The following is a 19,607-nucleotide window of genomic DNA, read 5'->3' as shown; positions in this document are numbered from 1 at the left end:
TGTTGCTGAGCCCTCTAATGGTCTATGATATTTCCTTTAGGTATAACTTGATATTTCCTGGAGTTAATAATTGACCTTTTTATTTGCTTAGTTTTCTGTGTTTCTATCACTAACTCTTCCAAAACTCTGTGCTGTAAGTGTAAAGCTCCTTCCACCTTGGTCATGTGCATTAGGTAATGTGTTAGCTCCAGTTTCTCTTGGAGACAACTATCCGAACTCTGTCTTCCTGCCTCGGTCTGGATGTGCTCTTCTCTGGGCCTGCGGCTCTGCTGTCATCCTGGGGATTCCCTTCATCATTACATTATCCATCCTAGGAATCCTTTGGTGTGATGGTTAAGGTTGTATGTCAACTTGGCTGGGCCATGATTCTCAGTGGTTTGGCAGTTATTAATGATGTAGTTTAGCAGTTATGTAATGATGTGATCGTCCTCCATGATGTGATCTGTTGTGACCAGCCAATCAGTTTTAAGGGGAGTTTCCTTGGAGGTGTGGCCTGCATCCAATATATACATGGACTTTCTGGCACAGCTTGCTTTCTTGTTCTGGATTCTGCATCTAATCATCATTTGACCTTAACCTTTCCCCATTTGACCTTAACCTTTCCCCTGAACTCCAACCTCAATTTCAAATGTCTAATGTGCATCTCTGTCCCCAATCTAAATTCAGATTTCTCCCATAAACCTTCCCTATTTCAGTAAACAGCACCACCATATGCCCAATTGCTAAGGCCAAAAACCCTGGTGTCTTCTCTATCTGGTTCATTGAATAAATTGGACTTGGTAGGGTACAAGCAGAGAGTAACTTTTTTTTTCTCATGACTTCCTGTATAATCATCTGTGGAAATTCTCAGATGGGTTTAATAGTCTTTTCCCTTCTTTTTTAGATACTAAAAAATTTATTTTACACATAAGTTCAGTCTAAAACTCAAGCTCTTCTGCAATTGAAGCCTCTCTCCTACCCTAGCTTGGCCACACTCAGAGTCTGAGCCCTTATTCTTACTCCTCATGTTTTCACATGGATGGACTTCTCCGGAGAAAAAACTTCCTGCTCCCAAAAAAGTGGAGGGACTTATCTGGTTGGTGAATTTGGGAGAAAGGATAGGGTAAATGTGCTTGAGCCCCTCTGGGTACCCTTTCTGGGGTCTGTGGGCTGACAGGAGGGTCTTCTCATTGGCATTTGGCCACATCGTACCTTGTAGGGCAGCTCTGTGGCTGGAGGCTGCAGTTGTCCCTCTGGGTCAGGCCTGATTTGGGTGTGGAGCAGTAGCTAGCCCTCTTGCTTGCAGATCTAAGCCCTCTCCTCCATTTGTCTAATGGCTGTGTCTTCACTGGCTTCTGAATTGGGATAGGAAGAGCCATGGGGGTAGGATATGGGTGGGTGCAGAAATGCTCACTTGAGGAGGCAGTTGTAACCAGGTATCAGGACTTATGTGGGGCAGAGGTAGGAACACCGGGGCTTTCTGTGGGTTCTCGGAGAACCGCCTTCTAGCTATAGTCCCTTCCACGTCCGCAACCTTTCCTCCAGTCAGATGCTGTCAGCTCTCTCCTCAGCCCCAAGTTTCCGGGGGTCACCCTGGGGGCTTCTGAGCCCACCTCGGCCACCACCCTCTCACCGGTCAGCTTCCTCTCCTGCCCTCTGTTATTCCCACCGGGGCTTCTCACCTCATAGCCTGGCCTTCCACTCCCTCGCTCACCTCACTCACCCACCCACCCACCCACCTCCAGGACCCGCGCCGCCCGCCCCTCGCCGGACTCTCAAGTGCACTGAGCCCTTCTCTCCGCCTGCGCCTCTCTACCCAGAATCTCTCATCCCTCAGACCCTCTTTACAGGGCCCTCCGCGGGGCCCGGGGGATAGCCCTCCAAGCTCATCCAGGGCTCTGGGTGAACTGTAGGCTCGGCTGGTGCAGTTGGGACCCCGCGGAGGGGGCGGATTGGCCCTTGGCAGGTCGGGGCGGGAGGCGGCCCCAAGCGACTAGGCCCCGCCCTCCTCGGCCCCGCCCCTCTGCGGGCCCCCCAGGCCCCGCCCCTCCGCTGCGCTGGGGCGTCAGGCGCTCGACCAGTACGGTGGCCCGGCGCGCCCCGGGCCCACCCTCACGGCGTTTTGATTGGCTGCGTGGGCCTCGGCCCATCTCGCTCTACGGCTCGGATGAGGCAGGCGCACGGGCAGAGCGCGCGGGGGGCGGGGCCGGCGCGGCGGGGCGGGGCCGACGCGGCGGGGCGGGGCCGACGCGGCGGGCTTGGGGTGTAGTCCGCAAGCGCGGCGGCGGCGATAGCTCTGAGGCATCATGACGGAGGGCACGTGAGTTCCCGCGCCGCACCCGGGACCTTCGGACCCTTGGGACCCCAGGGCCCCGGATCCCTCGGACCCCCAGACCGCCGGTCCCTGGTCCCAGACTCCGCGGCCCGGCGGCTCCGAGCGCACCGCGCGGAGCCCCGGGCGTCTCTCCTGTGGGCGGGGCCCCTCCGGCCGAGGCGGGGTCCTCGAAAGCGAGGACCCCGGAGTCGCGGGGAGTCTGTCGGCCTCTCACTGCCTGGCGGCGGCCGGCGTGTACGCACAAGGGTGCCCGCGTCTTGCATCTGTACAGGGGCGTCCAGGCGGCTGGGCCAGAGAGGGGCGCTCCCAGCCGGGGGGGGCTGGGGCGGGGAGGCCGGGGTCCAGGGAGGAGCTGGGCTGGGACGTGACCCGTTTAGGTCACACCGGCGTCACTGCTGTTGCGAGGGACCAGTTAGAGGCCACCGCAGAGGCTGCAGTGACCAGAGGCCTGGTGTCCGGCGGGGGGCGGGAGAGTGGAGGTGGCGAGGGGGGGCAGTCTGTGTGCTCCGAAGTAGGATCGAGGGTGTTCTGAGAGCTGGATGTGGGGGCGATGACGAGAGCCCAGCGGGAGTGGGAAGGGAGGAGGTGGATACAGAGGTGTCCCCAAGCCGGAAGAGATTTGCTGGGGAGTGAGCCGACAAACGGGCAGTGTCGGACCAGCGTTCAAGGTCACCAGCAAAAGATACACTCCACTATGCATAGACTGAGGTTTTATTCACACAGATATGAGACAGAGCAAGATAGCTTCACCAGTGGGCACTGGTCTCCCCTGGCCAGCAGGACCCCCCAGCATAAGGCCGGTGCATGGCAGATGCGTCCACCACTCTTGTGCCCCAAGACTGGAGAGGCCCGTTTCCTCCCTGCAGGGAACACATTGAGGGCACTGGGAGGGAACAGATATAGAAGTAGGGTCGGCCAGGTGCCCTATGGTACCCATGCATAGACAAGAGACAGAAAGTTACTGTGTGCCCAGAACAGAAGGAAAGTTTCTCCAATAAGAAGAAGGAACTGGGGGGAGGGGGCTGGGAGAGACAATGACCCAATTCCCAGCCTCCTCAGAGAATGCGCTGGGCCCAAGGTCTTTACTTTGGCAGCCTGTACAGGCAGACCTTTTCCCTACCAGGCAGTAGCTAGAGGCAGAAGTGGCTTAGTGAGGGTTTTTACTTCTAAGATGAAAGAAATAACCATGTACTTGTAAGCTGTCAGGAGTAAAACAGTAAGTAGACAAAGATGGTGATTAAGGGGACCCAGGGGAGCATTCCTGGGGCATGTCCCTGAGCGGCAGAGGGCTGCCACCTGTGGCTCCTGGCTTGGAGTGTGATGTCTCTCCATGGTAACAGGGGAGGCTGGCAACAGGTGTATGGGGCTGTAATCCCAGTGAAACAGGCCAGGTGAAGGTGGAGAGGCATGGGACAGGCTTCCTGGTGGTGCTGAGGACCCACTGGGGTTAGTGGTCATGACTTCACATGACAATTGTTGTGATGGTGGGTTTTCTGTAGGTACCATCTGCACTGGTGCAGGGAGAAGGTTGGCCTGCACACCTCAGTGGCCTCTGATAATCACCTGCTGCCTTGGCCTCTCCTCTACCTTCTCTATCAAGGGCAGGTGGGGCCCTCTCAGGCCTGTCTTCAGGACGTGAAGGTGCTCTTGGGGGGCTGAGTAGAACCCACTACTGGCCAGGAGAGGAGGGCTGGAGCGATGGCAGCAGATTCCCTGAGTCTGGCTGCTCCCAGAACCTGTAGAGAAGTCAGGCACACTCCTTGTGCCTCTGCCCAGGCTGCCCACCGGGAAACCCCCTGCCACATGGTGGGCGTGTGAGCAGGAGGGTGGAGGGCCAGGCCCTGTGGTGGCATTCATTCCTGCATCTGGGCTCCAATCTAGTGAAGAACAGGCAGGGTGGTTATTTACCTGAGCACTGTTGTTCCCAGGTGTCTGCGCCGAAGAGGGGGGCCCTATAAAACAGAATCTGCCACTGACCTCAGTCGCTGGCGCCTTAGCAATGAGGAGGGAAGGCAGAGATGGAAATATTTCCGAGGAGATGAAGACCCTGGCCGAGCGCAGACCGGACTGGAAGCCCATTTCTTGGGATTGGACACAGTAAGTGGCTCTACCTGCTTATGGCTGCTTGACATCTGGGAAGTGGCCAGGAGGCTGCCTGCACCCCCTCTCCCCAGCTAGGAGTTCCAGGAGCCAGCAGGGAGCTTTGGAAAGTTAGCTGTGATAGTTATTTATTTATTTTTGTTAAAAATACCTTGTGGAGGCCATGAAAGTGGAAATCAATAACAGAAAAATCAGGGAAAAGAAATCAAATACTTGGAAACTGAACAATACCGTGCTCAGAAAAGACTGGGTTATGGAAGACATTAAGGAGGGAATAAAGAAATTCATAGAATGCAATGAGAATGAAAACGCTTCCTATCAAAACCTCTGGGACACAGCAAAAGCAGTGGTCAGAGGTCAGTTTATGTCGATAAATGCACACATACGTAAAGAAGAAAGAGCCAAAATCAGAGAACTGTTCCTATAACTTGGACAAATAGAAAGCAAGCAACAGAAGAATCCATCAGGCACCAGAAGAAAACAAATAATAAAAATTAGAGTTGAACTAAATGAATTAGAGAACAGAAAAACAATTGAAAGAATTAACAAAGCCAAAAGCTGGTTCTTTGAAAAAATCAACAAAATTGATAAGCCATCGGCCAGACTGACAGAAGAAATATAGGAAAGGAAACAAATAACCCGAATAAGAAACGAGAAGGGCCACATCGCAACAGACCCAACTGAAATTAAAAGAATCATATCAGATTATTACGAAAAATTGTACTCTAACAAATTTGCAAACCTAGAAGAAATGGATGAATTCCTAGAAAAACACTACCTACCTAAACTAACACATTCAGAAGTAGAACAACTAAATAGACCCATAACAAAAAAAGAGATTGAAAAGGTAATCAGAAAACTCCCAACAAAAAAAAGCCCTGGCCCGGACGGCTTCACTGCAGAGTTCTACCAAACTTTCAGAGAAGAGTTAACACCACTACTGCAAAAGGTATTTCAAAGCATAGAAAATGATGGAATACTACCTCACTCATTCTATGAAGCTAGCATATCCCTGATACCAAAACCAGGCAAAGACACCACAAAAAGAAAATTACAGACCTATATCCCTCATGAACATAGATGCAAAAATTCTCAACAAAATTCCACCCAATAGACTTGAACAACATATGAAAAAAATAATCCATGACCAAGTGGGATTTATACCAGGTATGTAAGGTTGGTTTAATATTAGAAAAAACATTAATGTAATCCACCATATAAATAAAAGAAAAGACAAAAACCACATGATCTTATCAATTGATGCAGAAAAGGCATTTGACAAAGTCCAACACCCATTCATGATAAAAACTCTCAGCAAAATAGGAATTGAAGGGAAATTCCTCAACATAATAAAGGGCATCTATACAAAGCCAACAGGCAACGTCACTCTAAATGGAGAGAACCTGAAAGCATTTCCCTTGAGAACAGGAACCAGACAAGGATGCCCTTTATCACCGCTCTTATTCAACATTGTACTAGAGGCCGTAGCCAGAGCAATTAGGCTAGACAAAGAAATAAAGGGCATTCGGATTGGCAAGGAAGAAGTAAAATTATCTCTATTTGCAGATGACATGATCGTATGCACAGAAAACCCTAAGGAATCCTCCAGAAAACTACTGAAACTAATAGAAGAATTCTGCAGAGTCTCAGGTTACAAGGTAAACATACAAAAATCACTTGGATTCCTCTACGTCAACAAAAAGAAGAGGAAATCACCAAATCAATACCATTCACAGTAGCCCCCAAGAAGATAAAATACTTAGGAATAAACCTTGTCAGAGATGTAAAAGACTTATACAAAGAAAACTACAAACTACTAGTGCAAGGAACTATACCTTGCTCATGGATAGGAAGACAGTGTGTTTATTCTACCAAAAGCCATCTATACATACAATGCACTTCCGATCCAAATTCCAATGACATTTTTTAATCTGATGGAGAAACAAATGAACAACTTCATATGGAAGGGAAAGAAGCCCCGGATAAGTAAAGCATTAGTGAAAAAGAAGAACAAAGTGGGAGGCCTCACTCTGCCTGATTTTAGAACATATTATACAGTAGTCAAAACAGCCTGGTACTGGTACAACAACTGGCACATAGACCAATGGAACAGAATTGAGAACCCAGATATAGATCCATCCACATACGAGCCCCTGATATTTGACAAAGGCCCAGTGTCAGTTAATTGGGGAAAAGATAGTCTTTTTAACATATGGTGTTGGCATAACTGGATATCCATTTGCAAAAAAATGAAACAGGACCCATACCTCACATCATGCACAAAAACTAACTCCAAGTGGATCAAAGACCTAAACAGAAAGACTAAAACGATAAAGATCATAGAAGAAAAAATAGAGACAACGTTAGGAGCCCTAATACAAGGCGTAAACAGAATACAAAACATTGCTAAAAATGACGAAGAGAAACCAGATAATTGGGAGCTCCTAAAAATCAAACACCTATGCTCATCTAAAGACTTCACCAAAAGAGTAAAAAGACCATCTACAGATTGGGAAAAAATTTTCAGCTATGACATCTCCGACCAGTGCCTGATCTCTAAAATCTGTATGATTCTGTTAAAACTCAACCACAAAAAGACAAACAACCCAATCAAAAAGTGGGCAAAGGAGATGAACACGCACTTCAGTAAAGAAGATATTCAGGCAGCTAACAGATACAGGAGAAAATGCTCTCGATCATTAGCCATTAGAGAAATGCAAATTAAAACTACGATGAGATTCCATCTCACTCCAACAAGGCTGGCATTAATCCAAAAAGCACAAAATAATAAATGGTGGAGAGGCTGCAGAGAGACTGGAACTCTTACACACTGCTGGTGGGAATGTAAAATGATACAACCGCTTTGGAAATCTATCTGGCGTTTTCTTAAAAACTTAGAAACAGAACTACCATACAACCCAGAAATCCCACTCCTCGGAATATACCCTAGAGAAATAAGAGCCTTCACACAAACAGATACATGCACACCCATGTTTACTGCAGCTCTGTTTACAACAGCAAAAAGCTGGAAGCAACCAAGGTTTCCATCAACGGATGAATGGTTAAATAAATTGTGGTATATTCACACAATGGAATACTACGCATCAATAAAGAACAGTGACGAATCTGTGAAACATTTCAGAACATGGAGGAACCTGGAAGGCATTATGCTGAGTGAAATTAGTCAGATGCAAAAGGACAAATATTGTATAAGACCACTATTATAAGATCTTGAGAAATAGTGTAAACTGAGAAGAACACATTCTTTTGTGGTTATGAGAAGGGGGAGGGAGGGTGGGAGGGAGTTACTTACTGATTAGTTAGTAGATAAGGCAGCATTGGGTTTTTTTTAGTAGATAAGAACTACTTTAGGTGAAGGGAAGGACAATACTCAATACAGGGAAGGTCAGCACAACTGGACTGGACCAAAAGCAAAGAAGTTTCCGGGATAAACTGAATGCTTTGAAGGTCAGCGGAGGAAGGGCGGGGGTTTGGGGACTATGGCTTAAGGGGACTTCTAAGTCAATTGGCAAAATAAATTCTATTATGAAAACATTCTGCATCCCACTTTGAAGTGCTAACAAGCGGCCATCTAAGATGCATCAATTGGTCTCAGCCCACCTGGGTCAAAGCAGAATGAAGAACACCAAGGTCACACGATAACTATGAGCCCAAGAGACAGAAAGGGCCACATGAACCAGAGACTTACATCATCCTGAGACCAGAAGAACTAGGTGGTGCCCGGCCACAACCGATGACTGCCCTGACAGGGAGCACAACAGAGAACCCCTGAGGGAGCAGAACAGTGGGATGCAGACCCCAAATTCTCATAAAAAGACCAGACTTAATGGTCTGCCTGAGACTAGAGGAATCCCGGCGGGCATGGTCCCCAAACCTTCTGTTGGCCCAGGACAGGAACCATTCCCGAAGACAACTTATCAGACATGGAAGGGACTGGACAGTGGGTAGGAGAGAGATGCTGATGAAGAGTGAGCTACCTGTATCAGGTGGACACTTGAGACTGTGTTGGCATCTCCTGTCTGGAGGGGAGATAGGAGGGTAGAGAGGGTTAGAAACTGGCAAAATTGTCATGAAAGGAGAGACTGGAAGGGCTGACTCATTAGGGGGAGAGTAAGTGGGAGTGTGGAGTAAGGTGTATATAAGCTTATATGTGACAGACTGACTTGATTTGTAAATGTTCACTTAAAGCTCAATAAAAATTATTAAAAAAAAAAAAAAAATACCTTGTGGGACCACAAGGAGTTGTGGCTTTTGGCCGTCGCCTTGGGTAATCAAGGCTACCTCCCCGGGAATTGAGTCAGAGACAAAGTGTGAGTTGAGTGGTCCCCTTGCTTCAGTGCATTCATCACTAAGGCACAGGTGAGAAAATGCTCTAATTTTGTTTTTAACCTTTTATTTTGAAGTGGTTTTAGATTTGTAGGAGAGTTGCAAAAATGCTCCTAATTTTGCTTTCACTCACGAAAAGAAACTCATGATCCTTTTTTTTTTTTGAGAAGATTTTACGCTCTCTTGTAAGAGGCGCAGCTGATCGAAGGGTGTTTGGTGTAAATGGATCTCCCTGCCAAGCCCTGGCCCTGATCACATCCCTTCCCAGGGGAGCCCCTTCTGTCCCTTGAGCCTTTCCGAGAGAGGCCTGAGTCTCAGGCTGGGTGGGCGTCGGTGTCCTACCCCAAGCTCTGAGGACACCTGGTTTGTTTCTTAAATACTTCTTGGAGAGGCTATGAAGAAATTAGCAAATCATTGAATGGAAAGCAAAACCTCGACAGCATGAAAGTGTTCTTTTTGCTTTGCCGAGGTGGTCCTGGTTTTATCAAAGTGGTTCAGACTTTGAACTGAAACACCTGAAACTTTTGAAGTAATTCTGCTTGCTGTTATAATTTGGTCTCTCAGCTCTTGCTTTTTTTCTCCCTTTGCAGAAGAATTTCTTCAAGGACTTGCCCAAAGCCCACACAGCACAGGAGGGGGCTCTGAACGGGATGATGTTCTATGCGGGGCTGCAGGCTGAGGATGGACACTGGGCGGGTGACTATGGTGGCCCACTCTTCCTTCTGCCAGGTAGGATGGGGCCTCTCTGTTCTGCTGTGAGGGCCTGAGGTTGGGGCCACCCTGTGGCCTCCTTGGCTCCAGGCCTGGCGTGGTCCTGGCTCTTGGGTGAAAACTCAGTAACTCACATGGAAAGGGGTTGGGAAGGTTGCCTGCGCTGGTTGGTATCCTGGGCTGCTGAGACGGTGGCCCTGCCCCAGAAGCCCAGCCCAGTATGGGGGTGATGGGTGCTGGGGAGCTGTGTCAGCAGGGAGAGGGCTCTTGAGCTCCAGCACAGACTGGGAAGAGCTCCCCAGGTGAGCCACAGCCTACACTGAGACTTTGGAGGTGGCAGGGGTGTGCAGGGAGTGAGAGGTCCTTGCAGAGCCAGATGTCACCTTGAAGGGAGTGGCTGCAGGACCCCAGCAGGGCAGGTTCAGATGGCAGTTGCACCAGGGTTGTGGCTTGGCCACAGGCTACTGGAGTGGTTTGGCAGGACAAGGGAATTTTGGACCCTGGGAACATGTCTGGTAAGATGGAGATTCTCTCCAGGTGTTTGTGCAGAAGGACCTTTCCCCAAGACTTGTGATCATGCTGGTTCTTTGTCCTGAATTCTTATGAAAACAAAGGTTTGCGCCTGTGGTAAGAATTACAACTTTGTAGGAGATTTGAAGTCCTAATACCCTTTTGTTGCTTTTCTTTTCCACAACTTCCTTGCCTGGGTCTGCCAGTTTATTCATCCAGATCGCCTTTGTCGAGACCTAGTTGAGTCCCAGAGTAGAGCCTGCTGGGACTTTGTGTGGGGCTGCATGAGGCCTTAAGGTTAACCTGGGAATGTGGCATGTCAGAGATGCTCCCATAGTGCTGCCATGTGCCCAGCCCTGATCCAGGCCTGGAACAGCCCCCATCATATAGACAAGAAGACTGAGACACGTGTGCTCCAGCCACACAACCAGCGGGGGGCAGCGCTGGCGTCTGAGCTGGACTTGGGCCTGCCACCTCCTGTTCTCAACAGCGGCACGTGTCTTCTACAGGGCCATGAGTCTGGTCTTGGGGACAGGCCAGAGAGCTCTTTCTTCCCTTGTCCCCATCCAGGGCTTATTGTGATGGTTCCCAGGGGTCTTCCTGGCCTCATCAGGAGCCTTGGCTGCCCTACCTGTGGGACAGGGTCACCCAGTGCAACAGTGGGTGCGTGGTGAGCACACTACCATTGGGGATGGCCTCATTCTGTGTAGTGACAGCTGCTGCTTGGGTCAGCTCACAGGCCCTCAGCACTTGACCGCCATTGAGGCCTGCCCTTTCTGGACTCTGGACAGCCTGTCTTGTGGACAGGCTCTGGGTGTGTCAGGAACTGCTGTGAAGGCTGCATGCTCCTCTAGTGAGGCCTGACAGCCCCTGCTGGAAAAGCCCCTGTTTCAATTTGGGAGTGTTTGCAGGGTCATGACTCCGTGTGGACAGCCTCCTGTGGGTGTGGGCCGTCAGCAGCGCGCTCTTGAGCGGTGTTGTGCACACTGACCCTCCCCTGTCATGTGAGGGCTCTGACCACCCAGCCCAGCCCCCATGCACCAACTGTGCCTCAGCTTCCTTGCCTACAAAGTGGGGGTGCTTACAGTACCCACCTCCTAGGGATGGTTGGAGTGGGAGGAGCTGCCTGAGTTAACACGTGTCTGTGGCCGTTGTCATGAGTATGTTCTTGGGGCCCACCCGTGGGGCTCAGTGGCCATTGACCCCCAAGACCTACAGGCCAGCAGGTGGTGCTGCTTCTTGCTCATTGGCAAGAATGCTCTTTAAAGAAGAGCGGGGTCCATCTGGGATGGCATTTCCTGTGAGCCTGTGTGGTGTCTCTGGGCCTGGATGTTCATTCCCAGGGGTGTGTCTGCATCAGGAGCATCCGTTAGGCCCCTGACGTCCTGTGCTGCCTGTGCCAGGGGTGCGGGGCTAGTGGCGAGGGCCTCTGTGTCAGGAAGGGCCAGGGTGGGGCATGGAGGGAATGCTCTTTGTGAAGGATGTTCATTGCCCCCTCCCCATTTGAAAAGTTATATGCTTATTATAAAAAATTTACAAAACAGAAAAACAGAGATGAGCAAATAAGTGTTAACCCTGGCCCAGAGGTGACCCAGGGGGACCACTGGTGACATTTGGCCGTTTCTTCCCTGGCAGGGGTCAGACCAGGGCCCAAGTCGCCCTTTGTGGGCTACCCACCTAAAACTCCCCAGGGTCCTCAGGGGTGGTTCCCTGAGGCGCTGTGTGAGATTTGGTGTCTCTCTGACCCTAGACTGTCCTGGGTTGCGGTGTGGCTGTTGGGGGCTCTGGGGGAGTGTCACAGGTGGTTTTGTTGCTGCTCCAGGACCAGCTGTTAGAGTCTCTGCTGGGTCCGGGAGGAAGTGCCTTGGGGTTGTTTCCGTGGCGGGAGATGCTCACTCAGGGACGAGGGAGATGCTCACTCAGGGACAACCCGCGGTGGGACCTCCTCAGAGGAGAGTGGTCTGGGCTTGGCAGGGCTACACGTCTGCTCCAGCGAGGACAGTCCTTTCTGTCTCATAGGCCTCCTGATCACGTGCCACGTGGCCCACATCCCACTGCCGCCAGGATACAGAGGAGAGATTGTGCGGTACCTGCGGTCAGTGCAACTTCCAGACGGTGGCTGGGGCCTGTAAGTGCACCACACTGTGTCAGCGTGTGCGTCTGGGAGCACAGGCATGTGTGCGTGTGTGTGGGAGTGCGTACACATGTGTATGTGTCAAGCTGTGTGGAGTGTGCGCATGTGTGTATGTGTGTATGTGTCAGGTGCGTGTGGCAGGTACATATTAAGTGCAGGTATTCGTGTACACACGTGTGCCGGTGTGTGGGACAGGTACGTGTTTGGGTGTACACACATGCTCATGTACTTACATGTGTCTGCATGTGCATATGCACCCAGGTGCACTGTATATGGATACTCACATGTGCGCATGCCTATGTACGTGTGTGTGCATGTGTGCACACTTACATGTAGGTATGTGAGGTGTTCACTGTGCACGCATGTTTGTGCTTGTGTGCAGCTATGGGTGCACGTGAGTGCAAGTGTGTGTACGTGCCTGTATGCCTGGCTGCTCTGGTGATGAACTGACCTTGGTTGCATAGCTGCCCTTGGGACTAGATCTGGTAACTCACAGTGGAAGTATTCAGCAGATGCAGCTGACCAGGCTCTGCCTGGGTGGCCTTGGGTCTGCTTAATGGTCCTGGGAGGCATATGATCATGGACAGTGGCTACTCTTGTGTTGTCACATTATGTCAGCATAAGACTTTTAATCAGGGCTTCGATCCGGTTTTTCCTAGTTGAGTCATCGCCAAGTCATAAAACCAGAACAGATGCAAATTTTAAAAATTTGGGTGAACCAAAACTATAACCAGAATGGAAAAAATCACAGGTTGAAGCCCTGCTAAAAACTTAAGTCTCCCTGTTAGAAAACAAGGGCAGCATATGCGTTGCATAGCAACCAAGTCCCCTGCCTATGGGATTTTGAGCAGAGTTGGAAACAGCGGTGCCCCATCCAAGATGGCAGTCGACCTTGGTGTTTTGAATGCATGTTGCTCTCCACAGTCCTGCCAATAACTCGGTCTCCCGCATCAGGCTCCTGAAAGGGCTTACTACGGCTTTTCCTAGTCTCCTGTTCCAGGGCTTCGAACTAATTTTTTCCATTCTGGTTATCATTCCAGTTCACCCAAATTTTGAAAAATTCGAGTCTGTTCTGGTTTCGCTTACTTGGCCATGACTGAGCCGGGGAAGAATCGGTTCAAAACTCTGTTTTCAACATTTCTATTTTTTCCGAGGAAATTTCTCTGAGTACTTTGTTTAGTTCCGTAGAACAATACAAAGTTTCATTTTCCCTACCCACCTCTCTGTGTTTGCAGGCACATTGAGGACAAGTCTACTGTGCTTGGGACGGCCCTCAGCTATGTGTCTTTAAGGATTCTAGGTGTGGGGCCTGACGACCCTGACGTGGTGCGAGCGCGGAACATCCTTCACAAGAAAGGTACGTCCGGCTGTACTGTGCTGGGTCATGGTTCATGTCACTTTGGTACAAAGAGTTTTTTGCACAAGAGGAACGGAAGGGCGCCCTCCAGCTGACACAGTGGGAAAGGCGCAGAGAAGGAGGCTGTCATTGCAGACCTGGTGGGAGTTGTTCTACCTCATTAACAGTTTGTGAACAACCTGAACAGGTGAAGTCTCACAAACAGCATGGCTGCTTGTGTGTGTGGGCCCTGGAACCTTCTCTCTTGGGGGTTAGAGGGCTCACAGCTGGCGAGCACATGGTGTCTGCAGGATTGGTTGCTGGTTAGAGCTGGTGACGTGGTCTCCTCTCTGTCCCAGGTGGTGCAACGCTCATCCCATCCTGGGGCAAGTTCTGGCTGGCTGTGCTGAACGTGTACAGCTGGGAAGGCCTCAACAGCCTGTTCCCAGAGATGTGGTACGTGTGACCCCCATGCCGTTGCCCCCTCAGATGGGAGAGTGACGGAGCATGGTCCTCCTGTCCCTGCTTTCAGGCGGCGATCATGTGCTTGCTCCCGCTCAGCTTCCTGATGCTGCCCAGCCTGTGAGGCCACAGGGGATGAGTGGGCCCTGTGGGTGGGGTGGGGTGGGATGGCAGCCCAGGAGGTCCCACAGGCCAACAAGACAGGTGTTGAGAACAGCGCTGTCAGCTGTGTGCAGGTCAGCTGGGGCCCTGGGGCTGATGGCGGGGTGACGGGGTGCTGTCAGGGGACATGCATGGCTGTGCCTCCCAGTTGTGAGGACCTTCGCGGTGGGTGGAGGCAGAAGGGAGCGTCACAGCCCTCGCAGCATCAGTATCTAGGCATCTGCTGCCATTTGCTCTCTGCCCATCTCTTCTGCTGGAGAATTTTAATCCATATGTCCAACATCCACCTCACCCATGGACACTTTGGAATGTTTTTTTGGTAGCTAAGACTTTTTATTGGTTAAAAATAGAACCTCAGTGCTTTTTATACAAGCAGCAAAGTTCGTGATAATTTCTCATTACCTGGCTTCCGTAACCAGTGTCTTTTGATATGTGAATATCTGATGGGCCCCATGGATGTCTCCCCAGGAGACACCATGTGCATCCAGGTCTTTCAGCCTCGCACCTGCAGGAGACATCCCTGAACCTCGGCGGGGTGGGGTACCCTGGGAGCCATGAGGGCAGGTTGGGGTCTCCCCTGCGAGCCATGAGGGCAGAGGTGGTCCCCTACTGGGAGCTGCCTGGGGCCTGCTCCTGGGTCAATATATGACTTGTGGGTGGTGGCCAGGGTGGAGGGGCTGGTCAGGAGATGAGACTGAGCCTCTGTACCCCATGGTGGTGACGGGGAGGGCACAGGTGCAGATGCTGAGGTGGCAGAGGGGCAGGCAGAGGTGTCCACCTGGAGGGCCATGCAGGGAAGGATGGGGGAGATGTCTATGGCTGTCCGAGTGAGGGGTGCTGGGTAGGGAGTTAGATGACTGGCAGGAACAGCCGTGGGAGTACCAGAGGTAGGACAGTGGACTTGGCTGAGCTATCTGAGGAGGGCTGGTTTGAGGCCCAGGGTGGGTGTGCCAGGATGGAGGACCAGAGCCCCCATATACCCTGACCCACAATTGACACCCCTTATCAGGGGAGCGGGTGGGCCCTTGGGAAGCTGAGGGAGCAGCCGAGCCCAGATACAGAGGCCGCAGGGAAGCAGGTGCAGGTCCAGCTGAGCGAGGATGCCAGCGTGGCAATGCCACTATCAGATCCTGTGGGGTTTGGGACAGCGTGGCAGCGGCCATAATGTCAGACTCAGGCTGGGAGGAAGGCACAATAGTCCCCTGTTCTGTATGAACTTCTTGTGGAGTACTGTAGTTCTGGGTTGCCAGAAATGCTGCCCAGTGGTGCAGAGACCCGTGGGCCCCAGCCCCATGCTGACATGTCTTGTCACCAGACCAGGAGACCACAGACAGGTCTGGCTTTAGGGTCTGAGACTCCAACTGAGCAAGGGCTACTGTGCTGCCCTGGGTCGGCCCTCTGCTCTGTGAGGGTGTGGCTATAAGGTTTTGGGTCCATGCTGGCCTGGGGGAGTGGCTGCATCCAGTCCACATGTTAAGGCCCCAGACATTGTGGTCGTGGGCAGGTGGTGGACTGGACTCCGTGACCGGCCCCTGCCCCCTAGGCTGTTTCCTGAGTGGGCCCCCGCGCACCCCTCCACCATCTGGTGCCACTGTCGGCAAGTCTACCTTCCCATGAGCTACTGCTATGCCACGCGGCTGAGCTGTGCTGCTGAGGACCCGCTGGTGCAGAGCCTGCGGCAGGTAAGCCCCCACCACAGCACAGGGACATGCCCCCCCATGGGGTTCCCTGGGGAGAGCAGTAGGGGTCCCCACGTGAGCTGTGCAGGCCCATCCTGGGGAGGGGGTGGGGCAGTGGCAGAGGGAGAAGATGAATGGAAGGGCTGCATTGGGTCTGGAGCTGAGACAGTCCTCAGAGCAGTACTGGCTCAGGCCGAGCTGGCCTTTTGGCCCTGCCATGGCCATCAGAGGGCCATGGCCAGGTGAGGTGACCCAGGGGCTGGCAGCTGGGGCGTGTCCTTCCCCCAGGGCACGGTTGCACTCAGTGTTGGCACACAGGTCTGTCTGTCTGCCTGCTGTGAGTGCCTGGGTGCAGGCTCTGTGTTCCCGCCCATGGTTCAGGCACCGTGTCCCCACAGGAGCTGTACCCTGAGGACTTCGCCAGCATCGACTGGCCAGCACAGAGGAACCACGTGGCACCTGAGGACATATACACACCGCACAGTTGGCTGCTCAATGCCGTGTTCGGTTGGTGTCCCTGGCTGCATGCCTATCCATGTAGGGTGGATACCTGGGAGATGGAGGGGGACGGGGCAGTCCCTCAGCCCTGTAAGGAGGGATGGGAACCTGGTCATTTTCTTACATCCAGCAAACCGGATGCCTGAGCATGACTCCATGTGAGGGTGTGGGTGTACCTCTGAGGAGCACGGTTGTTGTTTCCAAAGGGAGAGGCCAGGAAAGGCTCTGGCCTGGCAGGGTGGGGCTCTCTGGTCGTTCCAGCCCATCTCCTCACAAGGCCACTGAACTACACGGAGGCAGTGTGGCTGCCCTGCCCCCACTACTCCAGCTGACCCACTCTGGCTGGGGTGTGGGTGGAAGCTCCCTCCTGGTTCCCCCGCTCACCCTGTGCTCTGAGCAGCTCCCCTAGCCGGGCTGTGGTGGAGCTGGGGAATGCTGGCTTGCCAGGCTGACGGCACCTGGCCCAGGCTTGGCTCACAGGGCTCTGTCCACTCACACAGGGAGCTGCCTGCCGAGGCTGACAGCAGCTGCCCAGGGCTTGGCTCACGGTGCCCTGTCATCTCACACCAGGAGCTGGGGTGGTGGGGAGCGCTCGGAGCAGCAGACCTGAGTGGGGTGGGGGCCACAATGAGCACACCCTGAGTCAGGTGGGAGGGGAAGGGGGAAGGCGGGAGCGCAGGGACAGAGACAAGGTGGACAGAGGAGGAACTGAGGGAGCCCAGTGCTGCCTGGGGCCAGCCTGTCCTCACACAGCACGGGGTGTGGGTCTGCTGACACGCTCTCCCCTCTGGCCCCAGTGCTGCTCAATCTGTATGAGCGCCACCATAGCACCAGCTTGCGGCAGTGTGCCATCCAGAAGCTGTACGAGCACATCGCAGCCGACGACCGTTTCACTAAGAGCATCAGCATCGGCCCGGTCGGTGCCCCAGCCTGGGCCCCTCCTCCACCGATGGGGTGGGGTATCCCGAGCCTCCCAGGGTACTGTGTGGGGCCCCAGCCTAGCACCATCTAGTGCACCTCACAGTGGTGGTGGAGAGGGACCCTGCGGTGCCCCCTGACCCCACGGCTCTGCCCACATGCCCCCCTCCCTTCACCTCAGCTTCGAGAAGCTAGGTCCCGCCCCATCCCCACCACCAAATCTGGTCTTTTGAGGGTGCTCTGGACACTACCCCTCATGACACTTCTGAGCTCGCTCTGGCCAGCTGGGAGGGCTTGCCTTTTCTCCCGTAACTCCCCACCACTGCCCCACATAGCCTACTATCTGTTCTACTCTTAGGACTTAGACTCAGGGGGCCTGCAGAGGCTCAGAGGACGCTGCCCAGAGCCTCGTGCCCTGACCCGCTTCTGTGTCCCCTTGACAGGGCCTGAATCATAACTGACCCAATGGGCAGTGTCCCTACGTCCCTAAGCTATGACCAGGAGCCTGCGGGTTTCAGTTTAATGCAACATGAGATGCTTCTGGACTAAAGATGAGCTAGAAATGTGGTTTCCATGGGCCTTGACTGCTGAGCTCTCTAAACAGGGGCCCTGAGCAGGAGGCCTGGGCTCTGGGACATTCCACCCGAGAAGGATGGGGAGCACTGGCTGGTCCCTGCGTCCCCCCCCATGCCCCTCTGGCCTGGACCGATCTCTTTAATGCATGCCCCGAGGGCTGTGTTCCCTACCCAGAGAATGTCACAGCTCTGCAGTGTGGGACTGTGTTCCCTACTCAGAGCATGTCACAGCTCTGCAGTGTGGGACTGTGTTCCCTACCCAGAGCATGTCACAGCTCTGCAGTGTGGGACTGTGTTCCCTACCCAGAGCATGTCACAGCTCTGCAGGGTGGGACTTTGTTCCCTACCCAGAGCATGTCACAGCTCTGCAGTGTGGGACTGTGTTCCCTACTCAGAGCATGTCACAGCTCTGTAGGGTGAGACTGTGTTCCCTACTCAGAGCATGTCACAGCTCTGCAGTGTGGGACTTCTGATCCCTGGCCCTGCCCACCGACCCATGGTCTCCTAGCCTGCTGCCCTATGCTTCCTCACCCGCCTGCACAGACCCTGCACCTGCCGCCCCGTGGTCTCCTGCCGGCCAGCCTGTTGGCCACTCTCCCTGGGGCGGATGTCTGTTGGGCGGCCAGGCCTGCGGCATGGGGCCCAGGTGGCCTCGTGTCCAAGCTGACTGTGTGTCTGCAGATCTCCAAGACCGTCAACATGCTGGTGCGGTGGCATGTGGACGGCGCAGCCTCCCCTGCCTTCCAGGAGCATGTGGACAGGATCCCTGACTACCTCTGGTGAGTACCCAGCCTGGATGTGCACTTGCAGGCTATTGGCAGGGACACCATGGCAAGGCTACAGGAGGGCCCCTGTGTCCACTCCCAGGACGGGGGCTGCGGTGCTGTGGGGTCTGGGAAGAGTGCTTGTGACCAGGGGTTCCGGGCTATGGAGCCAGTGAGGCTGTCTTTGCATCAGAGATTTGCCGCCAAGAAGGAACTGAATTGTCAGGGGGCCTGTCCTCCAGCTCTCTGATGCGTCTGCTCTTCCTCACAGGCTGGGTCTCGATGGCATGAAGATGCAGGTAGGCCCCGGACCACTGAGCGGGGGTGAGGGTTGGTGGACGGGGAGCAGCCTGCCCTGGCAGCCCTTTCTGCCCTCTTTATGTTGCATTGCGTTGTCTCAGATTCAGATCCTCCTCCTCTAACAGAGCGTATCCACGTGTAATGAGAGACACGTCTCCCTCAGCGCCCTGCTAGAAAGGACCTCTGGTAGTTAGTGAGGTGCAGGCAGTCCCTGGGCGTGGGCACCACACTCACACGAGCCACTTCTGGATGTTAACTCTCTGTCCTCTTCTCCACCGTTAGTGTGGGCTGAGCTGCTGTACCAAGTGATCCCAGAGTGGCGGCCCACTCCACAGTCCTCATTGCCCCACATGGGGGTCAGAGCTGAGAGCCAGATCTGCCATCTGGCTAGGTCCCCTCTTTCCCCAAGCTGCCGCCCTGCCCAGTAGTACCAGACCCTGTCAGGCAGACTTGGGCGGGGGAGGACATGCTGCCGCCCTGTTACAGTGGCCCTGTTTGCACCCAGGGCACCAACGGCTCACAGGTCTGGGACACCTCGTTTGCCATCCAAGCCTTCCTGGAGGTACGTGCTGCTCTCCGTCAGCCCCTGTGCACAGCCCCACGCTCCCTCCCCTTGCACCCCCCAACACACTCTGCCAGTGTGCCCACCCCGCCCCTTGCTACTCCTCAAGTCCTCTACTCACTGGGTCTCCAGGGCTTGGCAGGGGGGGTCCTGATCCGTATGGGTCCTGGGCCCCCCTCACTGGCTTCTGCCGACTCCCACACACACCACTACATCACCCAAGCTTGGTGCTGCC

The 19,607-nt window shown here is 53.5% G+C and overlaps 1 protein-coding gene across 2 annotated transcripts in view; it reads left to right on the top strand.

The window, feature by feature from the left end:
* Positions 1-2,213: 2,213 nt before the first annotated feature.
* LSS (lanosterol synthase) overlaps positions 2,214-19,607 on the top strand; it is a 38,477-nt gene continuing 21,083 nt past the window's right edge. Inside the window, exons 1-12 of one of the 2 annotated variants that reach the window (XM_049875062.1) lie at positions 2,214-2,299; positions 4,243-4,411; positions 9,352-9,490; positions 12,002-12,110; positions 13,352-13,473; positions 13,812-13,908; positions 15,620-15,758; positions 16,154-16,262; positions 17,051-17,169; positions 18,428-18,525; positions 18,782-18,809; positions 19,316-19,372. In XM_049875062.1, the coding sequence (XP_049731019.1) occupies positions 2,286-2,299; positions 4,243-4,411; positions 9,352-9,490; positions 12,002-12,110; positions 13,352-13,473; positions 13,812-13,908; positions 15,620-15,758; positions 16,154-16,262; positions 17,051-17,169; positions 18,428-18,525; positions 18,782-18,809; positions 19,316-19,372 (1,200 nt within the window). In that variant the 5' untranslated portion in view covers positions 2,214-2,285. The remainder of the gene's footprint in view (positions 2,300-4,242; positions 4,412-9,351; positions 9,491-12,001; positions 12,111-13,351; positions 13,474-13,811; positions 13,909-15,619; positions 15,759-16,153; positions 16,263-17,050; positions 17,170-18,427; positions 18,526-18,781; positions 18,810-19,315; positions 19,373-19,607) is intronic. The other variant, XM_049875063.1, reaches the window with a different exon arrangement.

Source organism: Elephas maximus, chromosome 2 (genome assembly GCF_024166365.1).
Source record: "Elephas maximus indicus isolate mEleMax1 chromosome 2, mEleMax1 primary haplotype, whole genome shotgun sequence".
Lineage (NCBI taxonomy): Eukaryota > Metazoa > Chordata > Mammalia > Proboscidea > Elephantidae > Elephas > Elephas maximus.
The sequence above is the reverse complement of the archived record's forward strand: the minus strand, read 5'-3'. Positions and strand labels throughout refer to the sequence as shown.